The 26,653-nt window shown below is 32.5% G+C and overlaps 1 protein-coding gene across 1 annotated transcript in view; it reads right to left on the reverse strand.

Annotated features, from left to right (window-relative positions):
• DACH1 (dachshund family transcription factor 1) overlaps positions 1-26,653 on the reverse strand; it is a 425,270-nt gene that overhangs the window by 127,244 nt on the left and 271,373 nt on the right. The window contains 1 exon segment of the mRNA XM_055335915.1: positions 2,790-2,962. Within this exon segment, the coding sequence (XP_055191890.1) occupies positions 2,790-2,962 (173 nt within the window).

A 26,653-nucleotide genomic window follows, 5' to 3' on the forward strand; every position in this document is an offset into this window, starting at 1 on the left:
GATAGGCTCTTCAGAACTTCCACAATGGCCGACGGAGCTTCACTCTGATGTTGGCAATTAAAACTACCAGCTTTTTTTTTTTAATTAATGATACATACAACTGAAAAATTATCAGCTTTTATTTTCTCTAATCATTCTTCATTAGAGCCATTGTTTCTTATTTAGCTGCTATGATCATTTATACCACCACTGTATTCAAAAGTCCAGAATTTCCTCTAATCTATCCATAGCCAAGTTTCTGAAAATATTTGCCCCAAGAGACTAGGAAATGGGATATCACTATAATGTAGGAGGGGCTGGCACACATTTCAAGTCACAGAGCTCCATCCCTTTCTTATTACCTTTTTGCATATTTCCTTCCTTTCTCCCTATCTTCCTCCTTTCCACTCCTAACCTTAATTTAAGAAACCACAGGAATGTTGCTGACTTTTCAATAATCCACACTGTTTTCTAAAGATGCCTTCCAGAGGAAACCCAACTGCTTCCTCCTACTTACCTAAACTGACAACCGACGATTTATTAAAGGAAGTTTCAGTATTTAAGTATTCTAATTAACATTCAATACAACACAAACTCTTTTAAAAATATATCTGTATTGAAAAAATAAAATAAATCAAGTTTCCTAATGTAACTAGAGTCTTTCAAATCCATATATATAATGTATATGTATTATAATTATAAAATTATATAATTATAAAAATTCCCAGTTTCAAGAGTGAAAATTATAACTACTAAATTAAAAAAAATGAGAATAATCACATTCTACTAATACTTAATACCTTTTGTTTTCCTTTTAAATAACTATTGAGTACAATGGTAGGAACATTTAGGTTTTTTATTTCAGCCAAAAATCTCCCTCTCATTCACTGCAGTGAATGAGGCAATAAGAATGTCAAATTCTGTAATAAGTATTACCAAAATCATAAATTGAATTATGCAGTGACACTTTGATTAACAAATTCTTCGGTAACAAAGAAACTCTCTTAAAGTCACTTAGAGTAAAGAAGAATTTTTAAAAGTTATCTGCTCAGTTCTTAGCTGATGACAATGTAACATTCATTGACCTTTTCTCAGCTAAAGATTTTTAAGAAGTTGATTAGGGTGTTTTGTGATATATACACATATATATATAAAATCTTCCTGGTATGGATACTTTGAAATATTATATGAAGGACTAATACACATCTTTTTTATAGAGCATTATAAGAAAAATTGCTATTAGCATATTATTCAAAATTCCATATAAGTAGTCACAAGGCCTTTATTTTTTTAATGTATAATGACATTATCCATCATTATAGTATCATACAGAGCATTTTCATTACCCTAAAAATTCCTTGTGCTCTCCCTATTCATCCCTACCCTACCCCCTGACAACCACTGATCTTTTTAGTGTCTCTAATAGTTTGCCTTTTCTCTGTCATACACTTGGAATCATATACTGTGTAGTCTTTTCAACCTGGTACTTCCTCCATGACTCATGAGTAATAAAGTTCTCTATTTTAGTTTTTCTTATGGTCTGTTGTTAGGGCATGGCTTACCATTAGGTACCCTATATTCCACTTAATAAATATTAATTTAACAAAGTCATAACATATGGAGGTACCACTTTTTCAGCCTTTCACGTACTGAAAGACATCTTGAAAGACATCTTGCTTCCAAATATGGGCAATTATTTTAAAAAATAGCTGCTATAAATATCCATGTGCAAGTTTTTGTATAGACAAAAATTTTCTACTCCTTTAAGTAAATACCAAGGAGCTAGCAAAATACACAATTCTATGGTGAGATTATGTTTAGTTTTGTAAGAAACCACAAAACTGTCTCCCAAAATGGCTATATTTGTTTGCATATTTATCAGTAATGAATGAGAACTGTTAACCGGTCTTTTTATGTAAGACACATTCCAGAGGCTCCCTTAAACTCAAGTGTATTATATTCAGAAAAAAAAGAAGTAATGATTATGTCAGATAAGGTTGAGCATGAGGTATCTTTTAAATAGTTTAAAAATTAATAATATATTCTAACAATGCACTTGAAGTAATTTGATTTAAGTACACATTATAAGTGAAAAGTATACACATATACATTTCACATCTGTATATACGTATACACATATACATATACCCCACAAGGGTGTACACAAACGCTCCCCAAACAAAGGAAGAGAGAGAGAGAAAATTGTGTATACACACGTGATTTCTGTACAACAATGTTATCTTCACATGTAGTGTATTTTTGAATGTATAAAAAACATTGAATTTTTATCATTTTGTTTAGTTTCTACACCGACATTGCATTACCTATTTTTTGTATATTGAATAGAATCAGAAAGATTGAGTCACACATCCAAGGCAACACAGCTATTAAGTGGCAGAATCATAATTTAATACTTCTTGTCTTCTAAAAACAAATCAAGTACTTTTCCACACCTTGAGGCTCATAACACCACATGCACTTATACACACACACACACACATGCCCTCATACACACAGCCATACATTTAAATATATGTGCAATTTGAAATATATCAATTAATGTCCCATGTCCATCTCTCTTTTAGTAGAGACAATACAGACCTTAAGATTAGCCTAACCTAATATTGCTTAATATTGTACCCCTGGTTTTACCCGGTTTCTAATTACTATGTGTGGTTTTTCTCATAATTTATTCACTATCACCTAGCTGTTTTGAAGTTAGAATTGTAGAATAAAAACACAGATTGATAGATGGTGGTTTAAGATGATGTTTGGTTTAAGCCAAAACAATCATCTAAGAAAACAATTACCTTAATAACAGATGTCTCAACCCTGGATGGGGGACTCTGAACTTGAGCTGCCGCCGCCATGTTTGCAATGGTGCTGAGATGGTTCATCTGGCTCATTGCCATCGTGACAGACGCTGGAGGTAGGCTGACAGGAATTAGAGGGTGGGGCATCATCATAAAAGGAAGTTCCAGTCCTATAAAAAATACACATATATCATCATTGCTCTATTCAAATAAAACTGTGAAACATTTATTAAAATGACAAAGAACATAAATCATTGAAAATTGAAGCATTACAAAATGTTCTAATAATGATTGCCAAAGGAAAAATATTTGTCCCTCTTTATGCAACAATATCCACTCACCACTCAGGGAAATTAGTTTTAATGCTAACCAGTTCGGTACCATGTTTATCATATCACCACGCTTCATAAGTTTAGTACAAATGGTCAATTTGTTCCTGTATTATTCTTCTGATCAGTCTAATTCTTGTTTAAAATATGAGGGTTTTTTTTAACTTATCACAATTAGTTATCTAAATGTAATATCTCTATTATGTCCTATATTCTGCTATCCAATAATTAGATTTTTTTCTCTCCAACTACTCTTTTTAATGCTAAAAAATGCCATTATACAATTTGGTTGAAGGTGGCTCTGCTGAAGGTGGTGGAGAGGATGACTAAATGGAAGGCTGTGAGGTCCAGGCATGCAGAGGAGGGTAATAGAAGTGTGAGATCCCTGTGGTGGGCAAGGGTAAGGTTTTCCTTATGCCAAGAACCATCACTGCTGCTTGTGGGGAATGAATATAAATAATTTGGATACAATATTATTCCAAATCTTCTAATGATTAGCTTGAAATGAAGTTTTAAAAAGTATATCACATTTGGAGATTGGCCAAGTGATTTCTGGGGAATTAACCTCAAGTAAGTAAATTTCCCCCAAACCATATTTTCTTTTTTGTTTTTCTATTTCTTACATAGCTCCTCAATTTAAAGAAATTCTACAATATTTAGCCTATTTCTTGCAGTCTAACTAACTTGACTAACCAAATTAAGATAAAATGGGCTCTGTTATATACCTAGGGAATTAATTACTTTGTGGAACTTAAGTCCACTGGTAGTTGTAGAGTCATACTTGTATTAAGCAATATTCTAGCCACCATTCAGAGTTGAAGTTCCTCACTTCATTCCACCACAAATCCTAAACATGCAATCATTAAATGCCCAATTGGTTAGACACAGTACCCAACTGGTTAGACAAAGACCCTAAAAGATCACTTTACAAAGATTTATAATACCATAGCAATAAATGAAATGTGTGTGCAACCCTTTTTTCAACTACAATGAAACAAAAGTTGATGATTATGGCAATATAGTGTCAAAGTCAAAACAGTACATTTAAGGGCTTGTATTTTCATAATGATGGCATGCCCTGGATTTCAGTAGATCCTGAAACACCTTTAAAAAAAAAAGATTTTATTTATTTTTTTATGAGAGACACACATAGAGAGAGAGGCAGAGACACAGGCAGAAGGAGAAGCAGGCCCCACACAGGAAGCCCGACATGGGACTTTATCCCAGGACTCCAGGATTACGCCCTGGGCCGAAGACAGGCGCTAAACTGCTGAGCCACCCAGGGATCCCCAATCCTGAAACATCTTAATAAGATATATCTTGAAAGTAGTTTATGAATAATTTCAATTTAGACATGTCCCCAAAATAAATCAACATTAACTTGCTGTTTAATTGAATTTGTTGAATACACAAACTAGCCACTTGAAGAAAATTTCTGTATTGTCCCCACCAGTTTATGAGTTTTCATTTCTTAAAAAAAGAAAAGAAATCATATTTTCTTATTATATGCTTAGAAACAGCAAAGTTGGTAAAACTCCAATTTAAATGCTTTAGCTCTATTAAAAGCCTCATTGTAAAATCTCTACGACATAGTTTTTAATGAAGAATACTTAGTTACTGCCATGATTTTTTTCCATTTACTTCATGAAGACAGTTAAGGTTCAATATAAATTCAAACTCATTAGCTCAATACTGTCTGGATCTTAGAGTAAATTGTTCAGAAGTGGGTAATGAAAACTCAATTCAAATTCTTTAGCAATCAAACAAAGCAATTTTATTAAACAATGAAAAGAATCAATTAAAATGGATATCTTTATTATCTTTATTATTTTACAAGAAACCATGACAGCTTTTGGCTAAAAAAAGTTTATAGCTTCATCCAGAAATGACTCACATAAAAGAAATTTCTCCAGCTTGTTCCTACACTGTAATATAAAAGTTCACTTCCATATTCACAAATTTATGTACTTTATTTTTCTACTCCTGCCTTTTTGGAGACTTATACCAAGGTACTAGTCAAACCTGCAAAAATTAGAAGTACGAATTTTTCAAGGGTATGATGTCTTGAAAATATTCAATGACAAGACATTTTTAAAATCTCCACTCTACAATGCCTTTATCAATGTATGTGCATTTTTTTTATTTATATTTTTACAGTATCAGTTAAAATAAGAATTGAAGCATAACCACTGCCAGTTGGCATAGAAATAACACTTTGGAATAGATGCTATTTGAATATGAAAACTGTATTGGGAATTTGTAACTAACTGATAATTTCTCTACGTATTTCATTTAAAATATCCAATAAATGCAAGCATTATACTTTTATAGTATGTTGCTTATTTGAGCAATTAATATATGGGGTGTAGAAAAATATTCACATTCATTATTTTAGGTTCAGTTTGAGTTCTGTTTAAATCTGTTATCTACTTTTATTTTTCTGTTCACTTGAAACATTTTTTCTTGTATTTGAGTTCTGATTGCCAGCAAATAAATTGGATAAAGTCATTTTTTCAAAATAAATTTCAATTTTACTCTCATAGTAGAGAACGACTATAACTGTTTTTTCACATTATATAAAATATTAAGCCAAAATTCTGATTGAATCATTCTGAAACAGATTATAGACAAAATACTATCTATTTTCACACCTCTTTTGCATAACAGGATATTAGTCCCTTGTGTAAGGTAAATATCAATCATCCACATGTGAATTTTCCATAGCAAGTTTATAACACTAGATTGGGTTTCCCACTACATAAAATGCTTCTAGCCATCTCCGCCAATCATCATTTGTTAAATACTCATGATGTTAGCTCATTTGGGTAATAAATAGAGCAAACAATTAAGAAACTAAGTCTGATGAAAAATATATAATATATAACTAAGTCAGCTGTAAGTGATTTTTGCATTATTTATAATATCCTTTTCCTCTATTAGCATGAATAAATAAGAATTGAAAATAGTCCACTTCAGAACAAGACATACCCATAGCTATTAAATGTTTAGGTGCTTTGTTTTAAACCAATATATTTAGTGACTGATATAAGTCAGTATATGTATACTATGCCTACAAACATATATAAACATATATACCTTTAAAATTAAAGTGTACTATTATGCCCACATGAAATCTTGCAAGAGACAGATTAAATATGTAAGAAAAATCCTAATATTTGGTAAGGAGAGTTAGATACAGAAAAGAAATGATTCATTTCTCCTTCCCCATTCTTATAGACTCACATTATATCTTGACTTTATAGTGGAAGAACAAGATGAAGTTAATATAGCCCTAGTACCCTTAAAGAACACATACTGTAATAGGTTATCGAGGCAGGTATGCAAAAACTTGTAAAATAAAACTATAAAATGGTTTGAGCCAAGAAAAATGGTCATGAGTTCGTGAAAAGACTGAAATAGTGTATCTAGCAGATGATTACTTGGGATCTGTGTCACATTTTAATGTTGCGGGAGGGAACTGAAGGGAGAGAGACTTCCCATACCCAGTCCTACACACAGACCTTGTGAGAAGTTCAGAAACTGTCTGTGGTTAGACATCTTCTTACATAGGTTCAGCTGAGAGTAGAACAAAATAGGCAGGTGCTATATGCTGAAACTGAGAGTATAACCACAAACACAATGAATGCCAGCTACTAATGCTATGGCATTTTAGTGGAGTGAAAAATTTTTTTTTCAAAGACTTTATTGATTTATTCACGAGACACAGAGATAGGCAGAGACACAGGAGGAGGGAAAAACAGGCTCCATGCAGGGAGCTCGCCGTGGGACTCGATCCTGCGTCTGCAGGATCATACCCTGGGGCTGAAGTCGGCGCTAAACCTCTGAGCCAGCCGGGTTGCCCTGGTGGAGTGAAAATTAACAAATGTGCAGTCTTGAAACAGCCAGAAGTAAGTGGGGACATAAGTTTAAGAAAGAAAATGGAAATTAACGCCTGATTACCAATTCTGTCTCTAGCTAAAAACTATTAATTATGCATTTTATATAATGTGAAACAATTCACTTACCCTGCCTAATCATACTGATGCTAAGAATTCATCAACAGTTATGTATACAAATGTATGGAACTTACATATAAGAAAAAATGATTGTGTGTGTTTAGTTTTCCTTTGTGTAAAAAATATGTATATTCTTCAGGGACAAGTAGGTGATCTTAAGATTTAGTGTAATTGAAATTTGAATTTGTAAAGACCAGGTATGAGAGATTCTCTCCCCCTTATATTCTCCCCACCCCAAGATTAAAACATAGTTACAGATTCTGAAAAAAAGCAAACCGTTTGATGCACTGTCTTGGTCTTTTTATGAACTCAAACTACTTGTCTTGGCTAGCCCCTATTTTATATTTTATCATATTTTGTGATGTGTATTTTATGATAGATCAAGTTTTGAATGTAGAAATATACTGCTTTAGGAGAAACTTAAATTTTGAAAGCTATCCCTACTCTAAAGGTAACCAGATTATGGGACGGTCAGAACTGATGGGTTTCAAATATAAAATGGTTTTATTTTTCCTCTTATTACAGCCTTCAAACATGTTTTGTCAAGTCTCCTTTTTCTACCGCTTAATAACCTTGAGTATTAAAAAAAACATCCACTCTAGGGGCACCTGGGTGGCTCAGTGGATTCAGCAACTGGCCCTTGATTTTGGCTCAAGTCATGATCTCAGGGGCATGGGCTGGAGCCCCAAGCTCAGTGCAGAGTTGCTTGAGAGTCTCTCTTTCCCTCTCCCTCTGCCCTTCCCCCATTGGTGCACATGTGCGCTCTCTCTCTCTAAAGAACAACAACAACAAAACCAAAACAAACAAAAACAAGCAAAAAAATCCATTCCAGTTAACACTCAACTGTTTCCTCATCCCCATCAGCACTGGCCAACCTTAGAGCCTAGGTAGCCTGGGCTTGGTAAGTTTTTCATCTATCCCCCTTCTGCCCTTCTCCTGGACAGTAGGCTTAAGGTATCCTACCCAACCAGTTCCTACTCAAGTCTTCCCTACACTGTAGCTTCTATGACTATACCTACTGGCCATTTTCATCTTCTACATGGCAGGTGCCTAAATGCTAAGTATCTCCTAAGTCATGTTTGAATCTTTAAGAGGAGCCCTTCCAGAGGAGCTTCCTAGCAGCACAGGTCCCTGACAATGGAAATCTCCCTCAGCTTCCTGCTCTTCTAAGCTCCTGAAACTACCATTGCCCTTGAAACCAAGGTCCTTCTTTTGGTGTGGATCCTCTTGTTCTAATGAGGTCCACACTATACCCTGCCACTTCTCAATTCTTTGCCCCCATTCTCAAACATGTACAGAAAACAGATCAACAGTTTGCACCAAAACAGAAATGCAGTTTTTAAATGAGTTGGAAGCACCTGTAATCCTTGAATAATTCTCTTGGAACTCTCTCTCCCTTCATTTGGTGGTGAGGAAATGCTCTCAAAAAGGGATCAGTGAGCCTCAGCCTTCCCCATTAGATGCTATCTCTTCACTACAAGGATTTCTGCAAATTCCCTCCTCTCTATGGTTATAACCTCTTATAATGGAAGAGGAGGATATTTGTGGAGTCTGGGGTGATAGGATAGGCTGGTTCAGATGCTATTAATAAGAGGCAGTTGCTTGTTACTTTCTTTAAAGTGAGGCGTGCCTGGTTCCTTTTGTTCTTGTGTAGGACCACAGGAAAACTTTGATTCTATATCTTGTTACATGGTATATTCATTAGAACCAGTGACAAATATGGCTAGGTTAGAAATAAAATTTAGGAAATGATTCTTGCAAATAAACTAAAATAAAGGGAAAGAAATGTGCATGTTCAGCATTTGGAATGTTATTTTACAAATCAGCTGAAACATTAAATTATCAAGTAAGACAGATGTTCAAAAAAAAGATGACCATGAAAAATAAGTAAAGAATGATTAAATGTGGAGATAATCATCAGCAATGAAGAGAAGATCACTTTGGTTTTTGGCACACAATTTTTTAAGTAGAAAAATAAATGGAAAATGTTTTGGGTAAGGATATTATTACTGTTTCTCTTTAATTAAAAACAACAACAACATTGTATATGTGTGTGAGTGGCACAAAATATCCTAGTCCAAATAATGAGATTTATTAGTGAATCCTGAATATATCAAATAAGTTATAGATTCCAAAAGGGAAGGTCATAGTATTTTTTAATGAATTTTGGAAGAATACACATAAAATAATCACCCACAAAATTAAAGTCATCTGTAAAAAACAAATGCCTTTAAACTACTATGCATTAAAATAGTAAAAGTACGTGTAAATGTTATTGCCCTTTATAACTAGGTAACATGTAACTATTCATTCAGATTTTCCCACTGGCTGACCCTGATAAAGGAGGCAAATCTCAGAGGGACTAACGGTCACACCACTGCTTAGTGAGTGACACTGATACACTGTGACGGGAACCTGACATTGTCAAGATTCGTTTACAATGAAAATGATGGCAAGAGCAGGCATTTACTCCATACCATTGGAGACCACTTAGAAGGATGTCAACGCCATCTTAACAAAGGAGACAAGACTATTCAGTATGAGTAAATACTAGTCACAGACACTATGGATGTTCAGTTGTTATTTCAAAGGTAAGTGAGAATAAACAAGTTATTATCTGTTAGAGGATTAACTTCACCCTAATAAAAAATGAGATATAAAATGTCAGCAGTACTACTAGTGCTAGTGCTTTGTATAGAAGGGAGAAACTGTCCTCTCATGAATTAATGTAATGTAATCTTTAAATCTTTTTTCTGGATAATAATCTGAGCACAGTTGATCTACATTAGCATATAAAAACATGAAAACTTTCAGTGTTTTGGTTTAACTTCTTCAAATTACTGTATTTCTAAATGAAGAAGAAGTAATCTTTTACAGGTACTATTAATTAGGGGCACAATTTAAAAAATAAAGCAAATCAAAATAAAATATTCCAGTTTAGGATAAAACAAAACAAAATAAAATATCTCAGTGGTTTAGCAAAGAAGACTACAAATGCCTTGTTTGGTATTATAAAATAATGCCCATACAAAAGGCCATTACCAGAGTCTAAAACTCATCTTTGATTCTGGATTTGCTGGGGAGAAACAAAACTGGTTAGCTGTCATGTAACCAATCCTGCTTAGCTGATGTTCTGACATCAACTAACTTTTTTTCTTAGAGAGAAAGAATAGAATTGTCATGAATTCTAAATATCCTGCTACCAATAAATATGAGTCATTTAGGTAAACATGTTACTCTACTAGAAATACTTAGACATATTTTCTTTAGCTATCTATCATTAACTGATGTTACTCTGTGTTACCTGAGTGGTAAATATTTGTTAATTAGGAGAAAACTTTTGCCATACAAGAAAGCTTTTATTTTATGATGATACTGTAATATCAGTATCAGTAATTAAAGTCCATGGACTCATCAGAACCAAGTTGAAATATTTCCATTTCCTTACATGTTCTGCAATGTTGCTGAAAGTGGCATAGTTAACAAGCTACAAAAGTAACATACAAAATACTGAAAATCAGAGCTGCTTATTTCTTTTTTATTTTAGTTGAATGTTCTTCATTATGGCTGATGATTATTGAACTAGAAAGAATAAGAAACAAATTGTAAAATCAGAGCTGAAGTTCAGTCACTACATAAAAGGATCCTTAGAGAACACGGAAACACATAAAAAACAATTATCCCAAGAATCCTTAAGGAATCATGGAAAACCAGAATGGCATTAGGTAACTTAAGATATGGCTTATGTTTTAAAAGCCTTGATTTTAAACTCAGAAAAATTATTAGACTGAATTGTTATATACAGAATGCAATACTTTATATTTTCCTTTATTTCATACCAAATTCCAGAAAGTTTTGATACAACTGAAAATAAAAGAAGGAAGTCCATTACTATAAAGATAAAAGGTTAAATATTTTATGTGGAGAAGACAGAGATAATTATATCAGAAAACACTTTGCTTTTTGATGCTGTTGTTTTCTTTGGGCTCATTAACACCATGCTCTAAGTGTTAACCAGGTAAAACAGATCCACAAAACAAAACAAAACAAAAGCAGACTCAGACTGAGTAAATAGTTACATAGGACTCAATACAAGGAAAGAAATTGTAGCCAGATTAATAATTTATAGACTTAATATTTAGATGTGTTTTGTTAATATGGACTATACGATGATTGGAAGCAAGAGCCAAATGTTTTTACTCAGTGGAAATGATCATATTGCAACAGATTGGTTAATTTTCACAGCTAAAGCATAATGCTATTACGGACCGTGTAGAAATAACAATACTAAAAACATATGTCAACTTTCCAATCTAAAACATATTCATGAAATTCTTCAAAATAAAGCAGTTGGGTATAATGTATCCATGTTAATTTAACTGCATCTTTTAACCTTTCTCATTGCCAATGTCAATGAATTTCTACCTTTTCCCACTTTAACTCATCAAATTATTTTTCCATTAGGCAAACAAATGAACTAGAAATTCTCCTCTCTAAGGATATTGTAATTTCCCTATAGATTTACAATTACATCAAATAAAATTTCAAGTTAATATACTTTATATACTGTTAGTAGAGTAATCAATGTCATGGTATATAATATTAACCATTTTATGTTTATGGTTAAGTGTTGCTTGTCGTCAGTTGAAATCTGTTTTAATTTCCATTGTTTTATACAATGTTTTCAGTTTTAAATTATTTATGTTGAACTTAAAAAATCTTCTCACTAAATTTTCCAAAAAAGTATAAAACCCTCATAGGTGGAATGGCATACTCATGGGAATTACCTCAATATTTCTCATTTGTATGGATCTAGGTCTTAAATTATCTTCTCCCCAAACCTGCTTGGCCTTAAAGAATGACGTCATCAGCTAGTTTATAAGCCAGAAACCAAGGGATCATTTTTATCTCTTCCTCTCTCACTGTGTGCCACAGATGTCCAATTCCATTTCATGTCCTGTTGATTTCATCTATGTAATTTATCTCTACTTCTATATCTGCCCCTGTAATCAGATTCAAGAATCATCATTACTTTTAAGCACAAATCTTACACTGTCACTCCCCTGCTTAGAGGACTTCAGTTGTTTCCTATTTTTATTAAAAGAAAGATCCAACATTTCTTGTCTTAACATAAGCACCACATGATCAGGCCCGTTTCTTTTGTTCACCATTGTATCTCCGCATATAGCAAAGTAAGACTAATTTTCAGTCAGTTTTTGAGTTGAGAGCTGCAATTCTCAGATCATTTCTTTACATTCATATGAGGTAAACTTCAGTGTGGCTTTTTAAAATGCTAAGCTGTAGCCTTTGTTCTTGAGCGGTGAAAGTGTGGGAGAGAGATACACAAGTATAGAACATGCACCTAATTTTATTCTTTGGAATAAAAGAGAAGATGGAAAAAGAGGAAGTATGTTTGATATTTTGGAAATAAACCTGATAGAACTTGGTAACCATCTGGGTACAAAAGGGGATGAAGAGAGGAAAATGAAAGATGATAGTATCTAGACAGCAAAAGGGTGTATGGTGAGATCATTAATGAGGCGATGATGGTGATGATATCTACTGTGTATCATCTACTTTCAATGTGGCAGGCATTGTGGCTTTTATATGCACTATCCAACGAATCTTTGGAAACTCTGAGGTAGTTCCATATTACTGTTATAAATGTTGATTTAATTTGCCCCAGGATTTAGGTTCTGGAATTCTGAACATGAAATCCAAACTTCTAATTGCACAGTGAGGAGGATTTAACAATAAATAAAAATAAAAATAAATCAGTTGGACTTACTAAATATGAGATATTTCAGGAACAGTCAAATAGAGATTGACAGCAAGCAATTAGAAATACGGAATTGAAAATTAGAGGAAAAGCAGATACCCAATGAGGTAGGTTTTGATGTCTTTGATTTATAGGTGAGAGATTAAGCACGATGCTTGAAGAGGGTATAGAAAGTATAAAGGCATAGCTACTAAAAAGTGTATTTTTACTATAAGTCCTAGAATAAATCCCAAATAAGACAGCTGAATGATTTTAAAACAAAACAAGAAAAAGAAACCTGAGAAGCTAAACAGACTAAGCAAATATTGGTGTATGACTCCTACAATACATTTTTAGCACAAGACTACCAATGCCAGTTTATAATACTCAAGTGTCCCCACTTACTTCTAGGCTATAATAATCTTTTTAATAAGGAAATCAACATGAATACCTGATAGCTCTTGGGTCCTCAATTAATACTGAATAAATGAGTGTAGGACATTATGATTGAACATAAAGATTTAACAATCCTAACTACTATTTAAATAAACAGACTAAAGACAAAAAAGAAGAAAAAGAAAGAAAGAAAGAAAGAAAGAAAGAAAGAAAGAAAGAAAGAAAGAAAGAAAGGAAAAGAAATAGGCACAGTTAAGCATAGCTTGAAAAGGTATCATTTTTCCAATTTGTAATATGATAAATAATTACAATATCCAGCAATTACAAGATCTTCTTAAAAACACTACTGAGAGAGGCAGCTTTAAATCAAAAGACTACATATCACAAATAACTCAGCACATTTGAAGGACCATTGAAATAATATTATATTATAGTGGTAGATTACATGCAGATGGCAGGCCTGTTGAAAGCTACTGTTTATATGAAACCAAATCATTCTTTCCATAGCTTTTATTATATGTAGTGAAGACATACTATTCAAAGCACTTTTCATCAGTTTTTCATGGGCGGACACGGCAGATGATTTTCAAGGTCAAAATGACCACTAAAATTTCAGTTGCTAGCAATGAAAAGAATACTTAAGAAGATCAGCATTAACGTGGATAATTTCATTTCTACATTTTAACTCCAATTCAGGAATCAAATATAAGCACTTCATTTTTCTCCTAAGAATAAATGTATACAATACGCTTTCTTAGATTGTTGTGACAATGTGAATTAGAATAAGAAAAATGGTTAGAAAATGTGTTTTGAAATGAGGATTGATTTTCTGATAAAAACATCCATAGATCAATATAAAGAAAAATTTAAACATCATATTCACTTTTTATTTAAAAATTATCTAGTGTAACTATTATAACCATAGTATGACCAATGAAGAATATAAGGGTGAATACCACCAACCTAAGGTCACACAATGATTCTGTGTCAGAATCAAGTGCGAAACTTAGGTTTCACGTTAATTTAAACAAATACACATACACAGGGTAGTATTTGGATAAGTCATATTATTTTTCTTCAATAATAGTTTCCCAATATCAATATTAAAAAAGATGTATGCCTTGTGAAAAAATAAATAATGAATGGTGAAATTACCATCTTTTCTGAAGTGCTCAAATGGAGAAACAGAATTTTTAAAAATCTTAAACTTATAAAACAAGCATCTATACAAATTGTCTTTATAGTAAAGATAATATATTTCACATGTTTTCAATGTAAGATATCTTCTAGGGAGGGGTCTGTAATTACTGAATACTAACTAGCTATCCAAATGTAGAAAATACTCTCTGTAATAAAAAATATTATGATGTAATCTGTCTTAAATAATTTCAATATCTCTTCCACTTTTAAAATACTGCACTATTTCTCTTCTTCTCTGTTCTACCACATATGTGCTCTCACATCATTACACAGGGAATGTTAGAACCATTCTCAGCAGTACACGGTGTACCTGGCCTAACACCTGAGTAAATACACTTTGTTAAATGTTGCTCTTAATTAAAATAATTTATATTAAGTAACTAAGACTTCAGTTATTAGGCTAAAACACAATTTTTTTAAAGCAAATTAAATACCTCAAGAATTTCTTTGGCTTCAATGGTCTGTACAGAAAGTGTTTTTCCTCTTTGGTAAATTTTGAAATTTTGTACTATGAACCTTCTATAAATAGTTGCTTTTCACAAAGAAGCCTCTCAAGTATAATTTGTACCTTATCATGTATTTGAATCATTTTCACAAAGAATTATAATTCTGTTATGGATACACCAATAAACAAAAATTCAAAAAGAATTTCTTGTTTAGTGGCTTACGTGCATAATCCCACTATGTGGGATTTTTTGTATACTTATATATTAGCTATTTTAATTAACAAATCTACAAAAGTATTAAGAGTTAAAGAATAGAAGTCTTATTTTTTGAATGTGTCAAACTTCTAGGTACAGTGGAAATAATTTTTGAAAATCGCTCTTACATGCATTTGCTCAGATTCATATTAAGATATGTTTAAATTCTGGCTTTGAAGGTTTCACATTCTTGTTTATCTAAAAGTCAAGTTAATACTGCATTTTGAAAATCTTGGAAAGGAAACAGGAAGAAACCAGCAGACTATTAAGATTATGACATAGTCATATCAAATAGAAAAGAAAATAGAAATAGGTCAGAAAACACAAATAAATTTTAAAAATATCAATACATAATCATATAAAGAGAACCAGATGCCAAGAATGTTATGGTATATAGGACGAGGAGCAAGAAATTATACTTAAAACACCACTACATAATAAATAATTTATTTTTATGTATATATTTGCATAGAACTGAATATACATAGAGTGTTAGAGTAAAAAGACACAGAAATCATTCATTCATTTTTTGAACATATATCAAACACCTATTATATATTAGGCATTGTTGTAAGCAGTAGAACTAGAGCAGTAAAGAAAGCAGATAAAAATCTATATCCCTGTGGAGTTTATATTCTAGTTGGGAGGCGGGTAGAGAAAATAATGAGAAAATAAATAAATAAAGTGACATATTACATTAAATGAAATGCCAGTCCAAAAGGTTGGAAGAATTTTTGCACATATGTGATGTATATGTGCACACGTTAGCATGTGCATTAGGAGAGCACGTTGGAAAGACTTCTCTGAGAAGACCTCACCATCAAGCACAATCCTCTCATTTTGCCTCAGTGACATGTGTTCAGAATGATTAAATGAAAGTCTTGAGGCCACATAAGTCTCCAGGAAAAGATCTGGACTGGGAATACATTTATTGCCTGACCTTTGGTCCTAAATCCCTTCTACTGCACAACAGACCACACTAAGTTGAAGAGAATTTCCTGGACTGTTCAACAAGGCAAAGACAAACATGAATGGTGGGTCTGGATGACAGCTGGTAGCTCCACTGATGGAGGAGAAAGTACATATTAGGAAAGCATCAGAAGTCAGGAAGAATTAGGTAGGCTAGGGCCAGATTATGAAAGTTCTCAGATGTCAAGATGATGAGTTTGGTCATCATCTTAGGCAGGAGAGAGATATGATTAAAGCAATGTATCAGATGGTCAGAAGGAGGAGAAGGAACTCATCATCGGGAATAATCATCACAAGTTCTGTCATCCACTACATTGACAATGATGTGACCAGGGCAGGAATCCTGATTCTCATATTTCATGCCACTGGTAAATTGATAAAATAGGGGGAAAAAAATCTTGTGTTCTCCATCAGAGTTTTCTAAGATGATGATTGAAGAACAAAATTGGTTTCCAGAGCCAGACATGACAAAACAATTATGCTGAGTGAGAACATACTGCATATTCTTCCCTATATCTAAATCTCATGGCTTGTAAACTAATTCCTTTTATGTATGCACCAAATATTTCCCCCAAAATGTGTATCTTATATGGAAGCCCTCACATAAAAAGATAAAATTTACTCTTTCTTGACAGAGGGCAACAGCTCACAGTGGATATGAATTCAACAATGTAGAGTTCCTAACAGAAAAGCAGGAGGATGGTCAGTAGATTTATAGTTGATGGACTTTTTTTAGACCCTCCCAAAGTGACACAATTAGAGAAGGCAAAAAGGAGATATTCCCCTAAATGCTAGAAACCAACCAGAAGTAAAATGTTCATATTCAATACCTTTAGTGAATACAATTAAGACTAGTCCAAGGCAATTTGAGTTTCCCCAATATACTTAATAATTGTATTAGAAAATGTAAAGTATTACAAAGAAAAGGACACAACAGTGTTTTCCTAGGCATATCTGTTATAAAAGGTAATGCAATATTCTACTAATCTGAAATAATTAAAAGTGATCTTATTTAGATTTTTGTTTTTATGGCTTGTCAATAATAAATCTATTAGGCTTAGGAAATGCAGAAACAAAGAGAGAAAGAGAGAGAGAGAGACTGAGAGACAGAAAGGAAGAAAAAGAAATATTCCCCTAAAAATCATGATTTAATAATAAGATTTCTTATGAAATTGGACAAGTTTGACACTAACATTTTATTGAAAAATTAAATCTGGAAATGTGTTTTAATATAGCTATTTCTATTCCATGCAGAGTATATATTACTGTTCTGTAGTACCTCAAATAACTGTTATCATACAGAATATTATACATATCAGCGGTATTACTATCCTGACATTGAAAAATATGCAGCAGTGAAATAAACATCCCAACCTTAGCCACTATTTTTGCTATTCTTCAGTTTTTGTCACTATTCACAATTCTTAGGTTTACTAGAATTCCTCAAAAATAACAACATATAATATATATCATGTAGGTAATACTGTCTAAATTATGCCACAAAAATCTGATTTCTAATACTATATATAATGTCTTATTGGGGTTGTATAACCGAATGTATGCATACAAAAAGTACTCACTTTCTTTAGCATGATAAAATCATAGGGCATGATAAGCCTTTATTTGCCTGGGAAGATTTTTATTTTTCTTACCAAAACCATAAAACGATCATATTATATTAAAGTGTGCACATGTAAACTAAAGCATGTGATTTTTTATATGTACAAGATATCTTTATAAAGTATATCGTTTACTTGAGCGATTTTGTTTTGTACCCCAAAGTTTTCAAGTTAAGTTCTATTTTTATCTGAATGATTTAAAACCTGGTACCATTTAGTGTGCTAAAATAACTTTTCAAGCAGCTTACTATGTATAGACTGCTTTTAAAAATTCAAAACAGTCCCCGTAGCAAATGTCATTTCTTTCATAGTTACAAAATGCAAACTCCAAGTGTTTTATACTAATGAATAAATGAGTTTGTCCTTTATGTATAAAATATAGTTTGTGTTTGTTGCACAAGTTTTTAATAATAGATGAATTTTAGGTTTGCTCCAACGTATTCAATAAAGTGTGATTAATTTGGTTTTTCAAAAATGCAAACTAGACATTACTATATTACTTTGCAAAATGCACAGCTTGCAACATTATTGTCTCAGTGGGATCTTAAATTGAATTGTAAAATGTGTCTTATTTCCAGTTTGATTTATGTAAGAGATAGCACTGGATAACGTCCCTTTTGAAGTTTCACTGCTTTGTGTGAACAAACAATATAAACCTAAAATTCATAATACAGTTTATTAGAACCCAAAGCAAACTTTCGAGTTATATCAGGTTTGACTGAAATGAAAACTTATGAGGGACTCAGAATACCACATTTCTAATGAAACAACTTCTTGAAGGTTCCTATTATGACAGATTATACATTTTTGACATTTTCTGTGATTTTTATTATGATATTTCAAGTAATTACCAAATCATGTTTTTCTCTAAAAAAGCTTCCCTGTGCCCTGAGAATTAATCTATGATACCATTTAACTTGGCTTTTTGAAGTAAATATCACCAGATAAAAGCCAGCTGGATCTGAATAATAGGCTACTTGAATGAATGTATTAGTGTTTGAAAAAGAGAGTACAAATCTTCTAAAAAGATTAATTTCCATAAAAAAGATAGCTCCCAGATCTACAAAAGAATAAATTCAAAAACATAATAAACTCTCAGAAAGAAAGGTAGATGAAAGTAAAACGCTGCAGCACCTTGTTACTGCAGCTGTTGTGTGGCAATGATTCTGTATCAGTTACATTCGGTGGGTCCTGTAGGGCTCTTCAAAGCTTTGTGTGGAAAGCCCGAGTATGGGATACAAGTGACACCATAAGTAATAACTTCAGCGATTAATTTTGATGCAACGCCACTTCCATTCTGATCTTACTCTCAATATTTACAGTTGAGAGAAGCTACAAAGGTTCTGATGGGAATATATAAATCCAGTAAGGATTTTGTTTTCCCCCTTCATTTATTAAAGATGTGGATATGAATTTTTCTTTGTCATGAAAATATTGCAGCTTTATCACACGGCATAGCTGCTGACATCATCATGTAAAAAGACCTGAGTTGGCCAATGGACTTTATTTTCAATATCCTGTTTCAAAACATGTTCTCTAAAAAGGGCCATGCATTCTGTTCACACAACTTCTCTATTTTAGTTTGTATAGTTACTAATAAAAACGAAGTTTGGCCATGCAGAAATTCCTCTGGGAGGTAAAATGTACCCTTCCATCTGGAATGATTCTTATGCTATTATTACCTTTAAGGAAACAACCGGAAGCAAATGTGGAGATAAATTAACTTTTAACTTAGATTAAATCCTATAAAACTGTAAACCTGGTGAAAGAATTGATGTTCGAATGCTATGTCAATATTACATAATTTCATGAGATATACAAAATAATGAATAAAAAAGGCAAATCCCACCAAACAACAAGAGAAGAAAAATCAACTGAAGGAGATTAAAGAGTTATTTTGGCAACTATATTTTGAAATTAATTTTAATATATGGAGTAAAACAAACTGCTAATTTCCCTCACTTCCTTCCATTAAAATAATTTTTTTACAATACATTTTCAAGATCAACCCCAAAATGAAATGTACTCTAGTAATTGCATATGTCTATTTAAACTGGGCAAGCTGTTTAAGTATAGTGAGATGTTTAAGTATGAAGTAAATGTCCATCATAATGAACACATAAAAAACATATTGCCATTATCAGAAAAACAGTAATATGTGAGAAAGGCTATAATGTCTATCTGGAAAATATTTTAAAAAGAAAGGTTGCCTTCTCTGCACTCATATTAACTATTAAATGGTTATGACAGTTTTTAACAGTAGCTCAAGAATTTCTTTATCATACTTCTTCAAGAAAGCTGCTTTTAGTTAAAACATAAAAATGGTAGCTACAAGGTTTCTGCAAACATAACTGCCATTCCATTAAGGAAATGGTGCAGCAAACAGTAAATAGTGGCCTCAAGGGAAATGTAAGTATTGATTTTATTACTGTGTTGGTTGGTTTGTATTTGCAATTGTCAACTCTAATTTTGGACTATGCTTTAAGTATCCTTAAAACTGCTTAAGGAAAGGCCAAATATTAATTGGAAAATATTGATAATTATTATGCTTATGCTTTAAATATCATAAGAGATTATTTCTTTCCAGCTTTTGCTAGACTGTCTTTTAAAAATAGGAAATTTCAATTTTGCTATATACATAGTACATGAACAACCAAAACATTTTCATTAAGTCAAATTATATACTCATTTTGTGTACTATAAATCAGTATTTGACGCTAGGAATAAAATCAATTACTATGAAATGTGTAAACAAGGTTACATACTTCCTTAATGTAGTTTGGAAATTTAGCTTTGAAATTCATTGATATGGAAGTTTTCATTCACCTAAAAGACATAAAATAGCTATGAAACTAACGATAAGTCTAAAATTTTCATCATATTCAAATAAACTTCAACTCATAGTCTCATTAAATATAAAAAGATCATTTACTAAAAAAACCCACAAAATTTGCCAACTTAATATAATTAATACGTTTTACATTATCATCATCATTATCTTCATCATCACAGATTTCCTCTTTACATTTCAGTAAATGACATTCACACATTTATGCTAAAGGTGTAATTAAGAACACAGATCATTTTCTTAAACCATGCCAGAGAGCATCTCTATTTAACATGTAAATTTTCAACTATACCTACGGGGCTGTAAATATAGTCAGTGTTAAACTTCTACAATTAACTAAAAGAAGTGTTTATGCTACACATAAATTTTAGAAATGTCCTCTGTGGAAATCTAAAGAGGTGCAAATTAATATTAAAAAAACATTATGGCTGTTCTTCAGATTAAAAAACATAAAGTATTCTTAGGTTCACAAGCCATACAGTACACTTATAACACCTCATATCAAAAAGAGAAAGAAACCTTTTATAAATACACACAAAATCTTCAATATCACTAAATGCCACATCCTTATATGAATTGATGAAGAGGGTCAAAGGAAAATGGTTTTCTTAGTTTTAGCATTAAAGTCGTACTTAAAATATTTAGACAGGAAAAATTCTAAATGGAGTGAAACCTTGCTTTGACTGGAAAGAAGGGAATTCTTTGGGCATAAAACATGTCCAATAGGTGTTTATTGAATTACATTTCTCAGTTTCAAATAATTAAAATTTAATAGATAAATAAATATATAAACTGGCCTCATTGGTTGCACTATAGAGTTGAATCTTAGCTCCGTCACTTACTCTACAGTTCAGAATAAAAGTCATGAGTATTTTTTCATACTCACTTTGGAATTCACCATACACTAGAAAGCCTTGCACAGAGACTACTTTCCCCAAATGCTAACTGAATGAATGAGATGCACACAAAAATTTTAGCAAGACATCTGGCAGGACTGGAGTTTTGTTTACAAAAACTAGGAAGAATAAATTTGGAGATAAAGAATAATAATTTCAAAATCAACAGACTTTGAAAATAAGTTTTTGTTCATCTTCATTGTCAGCCTTCCTGAGACCATCACATCGCTTCACCATGTCTAAAACTTTTAAGTTTATCATTTGAAACTACACTTTCCTTCTCACTGACTACAAGCATTTTTAAAGAAAACTCTGGGGACTCCTGGGTGGCTCAGTGATTGAGCATCTGCCTTTGTCTCAGGGCGTGATCCGGGAGTTCCTGTGTTGGGCTCCCTGCATGGAGCCTGCTTCTCCCTCTGCCTATGTCTCTCCCTCTCTGTGACTGTCATGAATAAATAAATAAAGTCTTTAGAAAAAATAAAGAAAACTCTGGAGAAAATGTACATATCAAGGTTTCTTAATATAGATTCCAAAAATGTATAATATATAGCTGTAGATAGCAGTGAATCCCAAACACGTTGGTTTCAGGATCTCTCTACACACATTGGTCATATATCAATATTGACCATATCTGAAAAGAAAGTTAGGAATAAAAATATTTATTCTTATCATGAATTAAAAATAACTACAAATTCATTGCATATTAGCAAAAATGCCACGTTTTAAAAATAAATAAATATTTTCCACAAAAATATACACTTCTGCAAAATTCTTCAATGTCTAGCTTAAAAGAAGTCATTTGGATTTTCCTGTAACTTCTATATTCAGTCTGTTGCAATGCACAAACCATGTAGCCTTTAAAGGCTCCAGTACTTATGAGAGAATGAGAATTTTAAAAGGTAAAGAAGGTCTTAGTATTATTATGAAAAATATTTTGACCTCTTGGACTCCGTAAAAGTGTTTTGAGAGCCCCCCCTTCCGTAGGCCATAGACCACACTGCTGCTACATCTGATAACATTTTAGGACATTTTAGAATATTTGGACATGTATTAATTTAGTAAATCAAGTAATATCCTAATATTACCTCAGTTATAAAAACAAGATTAGAAAACTTGCCCTAAAATTTCTTTTAGAAAAGTCATTACTTCCATGCCAACCATGAAATTTTTTAAAAAGAAATAAGAAGGGGAACTTGGTCCTCTAGACTTAATTTTACCTCACAAGGAATAACTCCTAGTTAGTATTCACGGTGAAGTGGTAGATGAAGCATAGAAGTTGGTAAAATTTAGAGGTGTCTTTAAATATTGCCATTGCTGTCCTGGGCACAGAGACTCACTCTGTCCCTAAACACTTCATCTGAAAGTGGAGATAACACCTATTCAAGGGCCAGCACAGAATTAAGTGAGATGTTATACATGAAGCATAAAGTACACAGAACTAGGTAATTAACAAAGAGAGCTATTATTAAGTAGAAAAATCAAGGCAGACATCACAGGTGTTGAGGCCAGACAGAAATGAGACAAGGACAAGATGTTCAAGAAGCTTTGTGACCTCAGGTTTTTATGTGAAACTTACCAATAATCAAGGATAAGTATAAAATTAGCATTCTAACTAGATAATAAGCATATACAATGTATCTGTCATATAACTAATATGAGGAAGAGGAGAGGGAAGAGGAAGTGCCTAAAAAAGGGGATAATTTTGCCATGTCAGTTTATAAAATTATAGAAAGTAAGGCTATCCTTTTTTTTTAAGATTTTATTTATTTATTTATTTATTTATTTATTTATTATTTATTTATTTATTTATTTATGAGAGACACAGAGAGAGGGGAAGAGACATAGGCTGAGGGAGCATGATGTGGAACTTGATCCCAGGACTCCAGGATCACAACCTGAGCCTAAGGTAGATCCAGGCACCTAAAAGTATGGCTATCCTTAAGAGATATTAGACCTAAGAGGGACACATTTCAAAACAAATACAGAAACTGTGAATACACAATGAATATTAAAAGTAAAAGGGAATGCAATTTGAAACTAGAAAGTTCTTGGGATCCCTGGGTGGCGCAGCAGTTTGGCGCCTGCCTTTGGTCCAGGGCGCGATTCTGGAGACCCGGGATCGAATCCCACTTCGGGCTCCCAGTGCATGGAGCCTGCTTCTCCCTCTGCCTGTGTCTCTGCCTCCCTCCCCCCCCCCCTCTCTGTGACTATCATAAATAAATAAATAAATAAATAAATAAATAAATAAATAAATAAGATAAATAAGAAAAAAAGTAAAAAAAAAAAGAAACTAGAAAGTTCTTGACAATGTCAGTTTTACCAAGGGAAAGTGCAACATTCTTCCAAGGGTTCCTTGAGTTCCTCAAAGGGAAAGCCTCCACCTTTAGCTACTGCATTGCCTAAGCTTATGCAGTACAGGGCTCAGGATAGGCATTCGGTGAACTAGCATCCAGAAAGAAGGCAACATATTATAATTAACATTTGTATGATGCTTTGGGGTTTAGGAAACATCAGCAGACTTTAACAACAAAATGAACTTGCTAGGGAGCTACCTGACAGTTTAGAATTTTAGTAACAAGAATAGAGCACGGGGCGGGTGGTGCCTGGGTGGCTCAGTTGGTTAGGCTTCTGATTCCTGATTAGAGCTCAAGTCAAGATCTGAGGGTCTGGGGATCAAATCCCACATCAGGCTCCCTGAGGGGAGCCTGATTTTCCCTCTGCCTATGTCTAAGATATATTTATTGAAGTATAGTTGATACACAAAGTCACATTAATTTCAAGTGTACAGCATAGTGTTTTTGACAACTCTATACATTATGCCACATTCAGCACATGTGTAGCTGCCGTCTGTCACAATATAGTCATCATGCAATACTTTTACGATACCATTTACTATATTCCCTTGCTAGACCTTTCATACCCATGACTTATTCATTCCATAACTGGAAGCCTGCACCTCTCACTCCCCTTGTCCAATGTTTCCCATCCCTCTGCTCCCTCCTTTCTGGCCAGAATCAGTTTATTCTTTATATTTATGGATCGGTTTCTAGCAGGGGATTTTAAATATAATGTTGGATTGACAAAAAGCAGGAGTTAGGTTGAGATGATATAAAAAAATATTTGTTTTGACTTAGCAGTTAACAAAGGACAGGAATGCTCTTTTATTAAAGATAGCATAAATGTTCAAACCAATCTTTTATGACTACCCATTTTAAAATTGAGAGATGTTGATACACTCTGAAAACATTTTTCTAATTGTCTAAATTCTACAAAATTAATGAGATTTTTTATATTCTAATATCTTAAGATCATCTGAAAGCTTTTATAAACAACTGATCTAAATTATCTATTATATCAATGATTGAAAAAATAGATAGCAATCCACTTCCAGATGACTTGGCTAATATGTTTTAATTGGTAAATGAAAGCCACACATTCCAGGTAATCAATAATATTCCCAGTGGTGTTTTTATTTCTATCAAAATTTCATTTCTAGTTTCCCAGATGCATTCAAAGCAAGCATGAAAATTTAATTTTTAGACTGCCAAATGTCAAATGAATGTTATCCATTTTAAAATTCAGGAAAGTGCTGTTGTGTGGGAATATATAAAAGAAAAAGAAAATAGCAAGATTATGTATGCTTTCAGCCAAAAGTATTCATAATCCTTAACTTAAGAGATTTTAAAGGTCAATAATAATGGAACATTCCCATTTTTCATCATCGTTTCCCATGGTGAAATGAGTAAAATATCTTGAATAACTATTACTAACTATGAAAAAGAACCAGTTTGAGTTCACATTAAATTTGATTAAGACATATGCTTTTTGAAAATACGAAATTTGAAATGTTCCTAAGGAAAATAGAGTTTTCAAATTTTCAGTTAATTATTTTATTACTTTGATAATATAATTTCCGATTTAAAAACCTATTTGACCATTTTTTAAAAAGCTGAATAAAAGATAATAACCTAATTTGACTATTTTAGATATCTCATATAAATGGAATCATGTAGTATTTGTCTTTCTGAGCTGGCTTATTTCACTTATCTGGGGTGAGGAAACAATAGGCAGTTGCTAATTAATGGGCATAAAATTTTAGTTAAGAAAGATGAATAAGCACTAGAGAATTTCTTTACACCACTATACCTAGAGTCAATAATACTGTGTTGTAGACTTAAAAATTAAAAAGGGTAAATCTCATGTTAAGTGGTTCTACCAAATTAAGGTAAAATTGTTTTAAAAAGACAATAACATGAAAATATATAACTAAAGCTTTTCATAACTCTCTTGATGCACTAAGTAAAATTCAACTGATAAAGCATAAATATTAAATATATTTTAAGATGCCATAGGTTAAAATAATCTGCTTGATTATGGATAGTATCAGCAAGGAAATTTGGGGGAAGTTTTGGGTTCTTACCTGTCAATATATTACTATGGTACTTTGAAAAAACAAGAGAATTTCTTAAAATATGTATTTTCTACGTTAAAGATTAGGAGTATATCATTAATTCTTATTGTTTTAAAGAAAGTTATTTAATTTACTATATATTCATTCTCAAAATGCATTTTTTATAATCGAATGCTCAGAGATTCAGAGATATATAAAATAACTACCTACTAAGGAAATACCATTTTGCTTTTATAGATATTTTATTACATCAATGGAAATTTCTCTATATCCTTCTATGACTAAACTCATAAGCTATAACATAAAAATTACTATCAACAATGTAGGCCAGCCATAAAATTCAATTAAAAATCCCTACATTTTAAGCAGTTATAGTAGCATAATGTGTAAACATGAGCTGAAGTGATGTGTAGCTCCTAGAGCATGTCACATTTAGAAAATAAATGTCTTAACTGTTTCATAATCACTTTCTCAGTGCAGAGAATTGTGAAGGCTTCTTTTTTAATTCTTAGAACTCACTGGAAAAGTTAGTGCTTTTGTTAAAGAACAACTGACATGCTCATAATTTTTTTCTTGGTTAAATCTGGTTGGCAGTATTGTTTCTAATATATTTTTGGACTCCAAAACCAATATGCTTTGTTAAGTCACTCAACAAATATTGGTCACAGGCACTGTTCTAGACACAGAGATTAGCAATGAGCAAACTGGACCACAAAAT

The sequence above is a fragment of the Nyctereutes procyonoides genome, unplaced genomic scaffold (genome assembly GCF_905146905.1).
Source record: "Nyctereutes procyonoides isolate TBG_1078 unplaced genomic scaffold, NYPRO_anot_genome, whole genome shotgun sequence".
Taxonomy (NCBI): domain Eukaryota; kingdom Metazoa; phylum Chordata; class Mammalia; order Carnivora; family Canidae; genus Nyctereutes; species Nyctereutes procyonoides.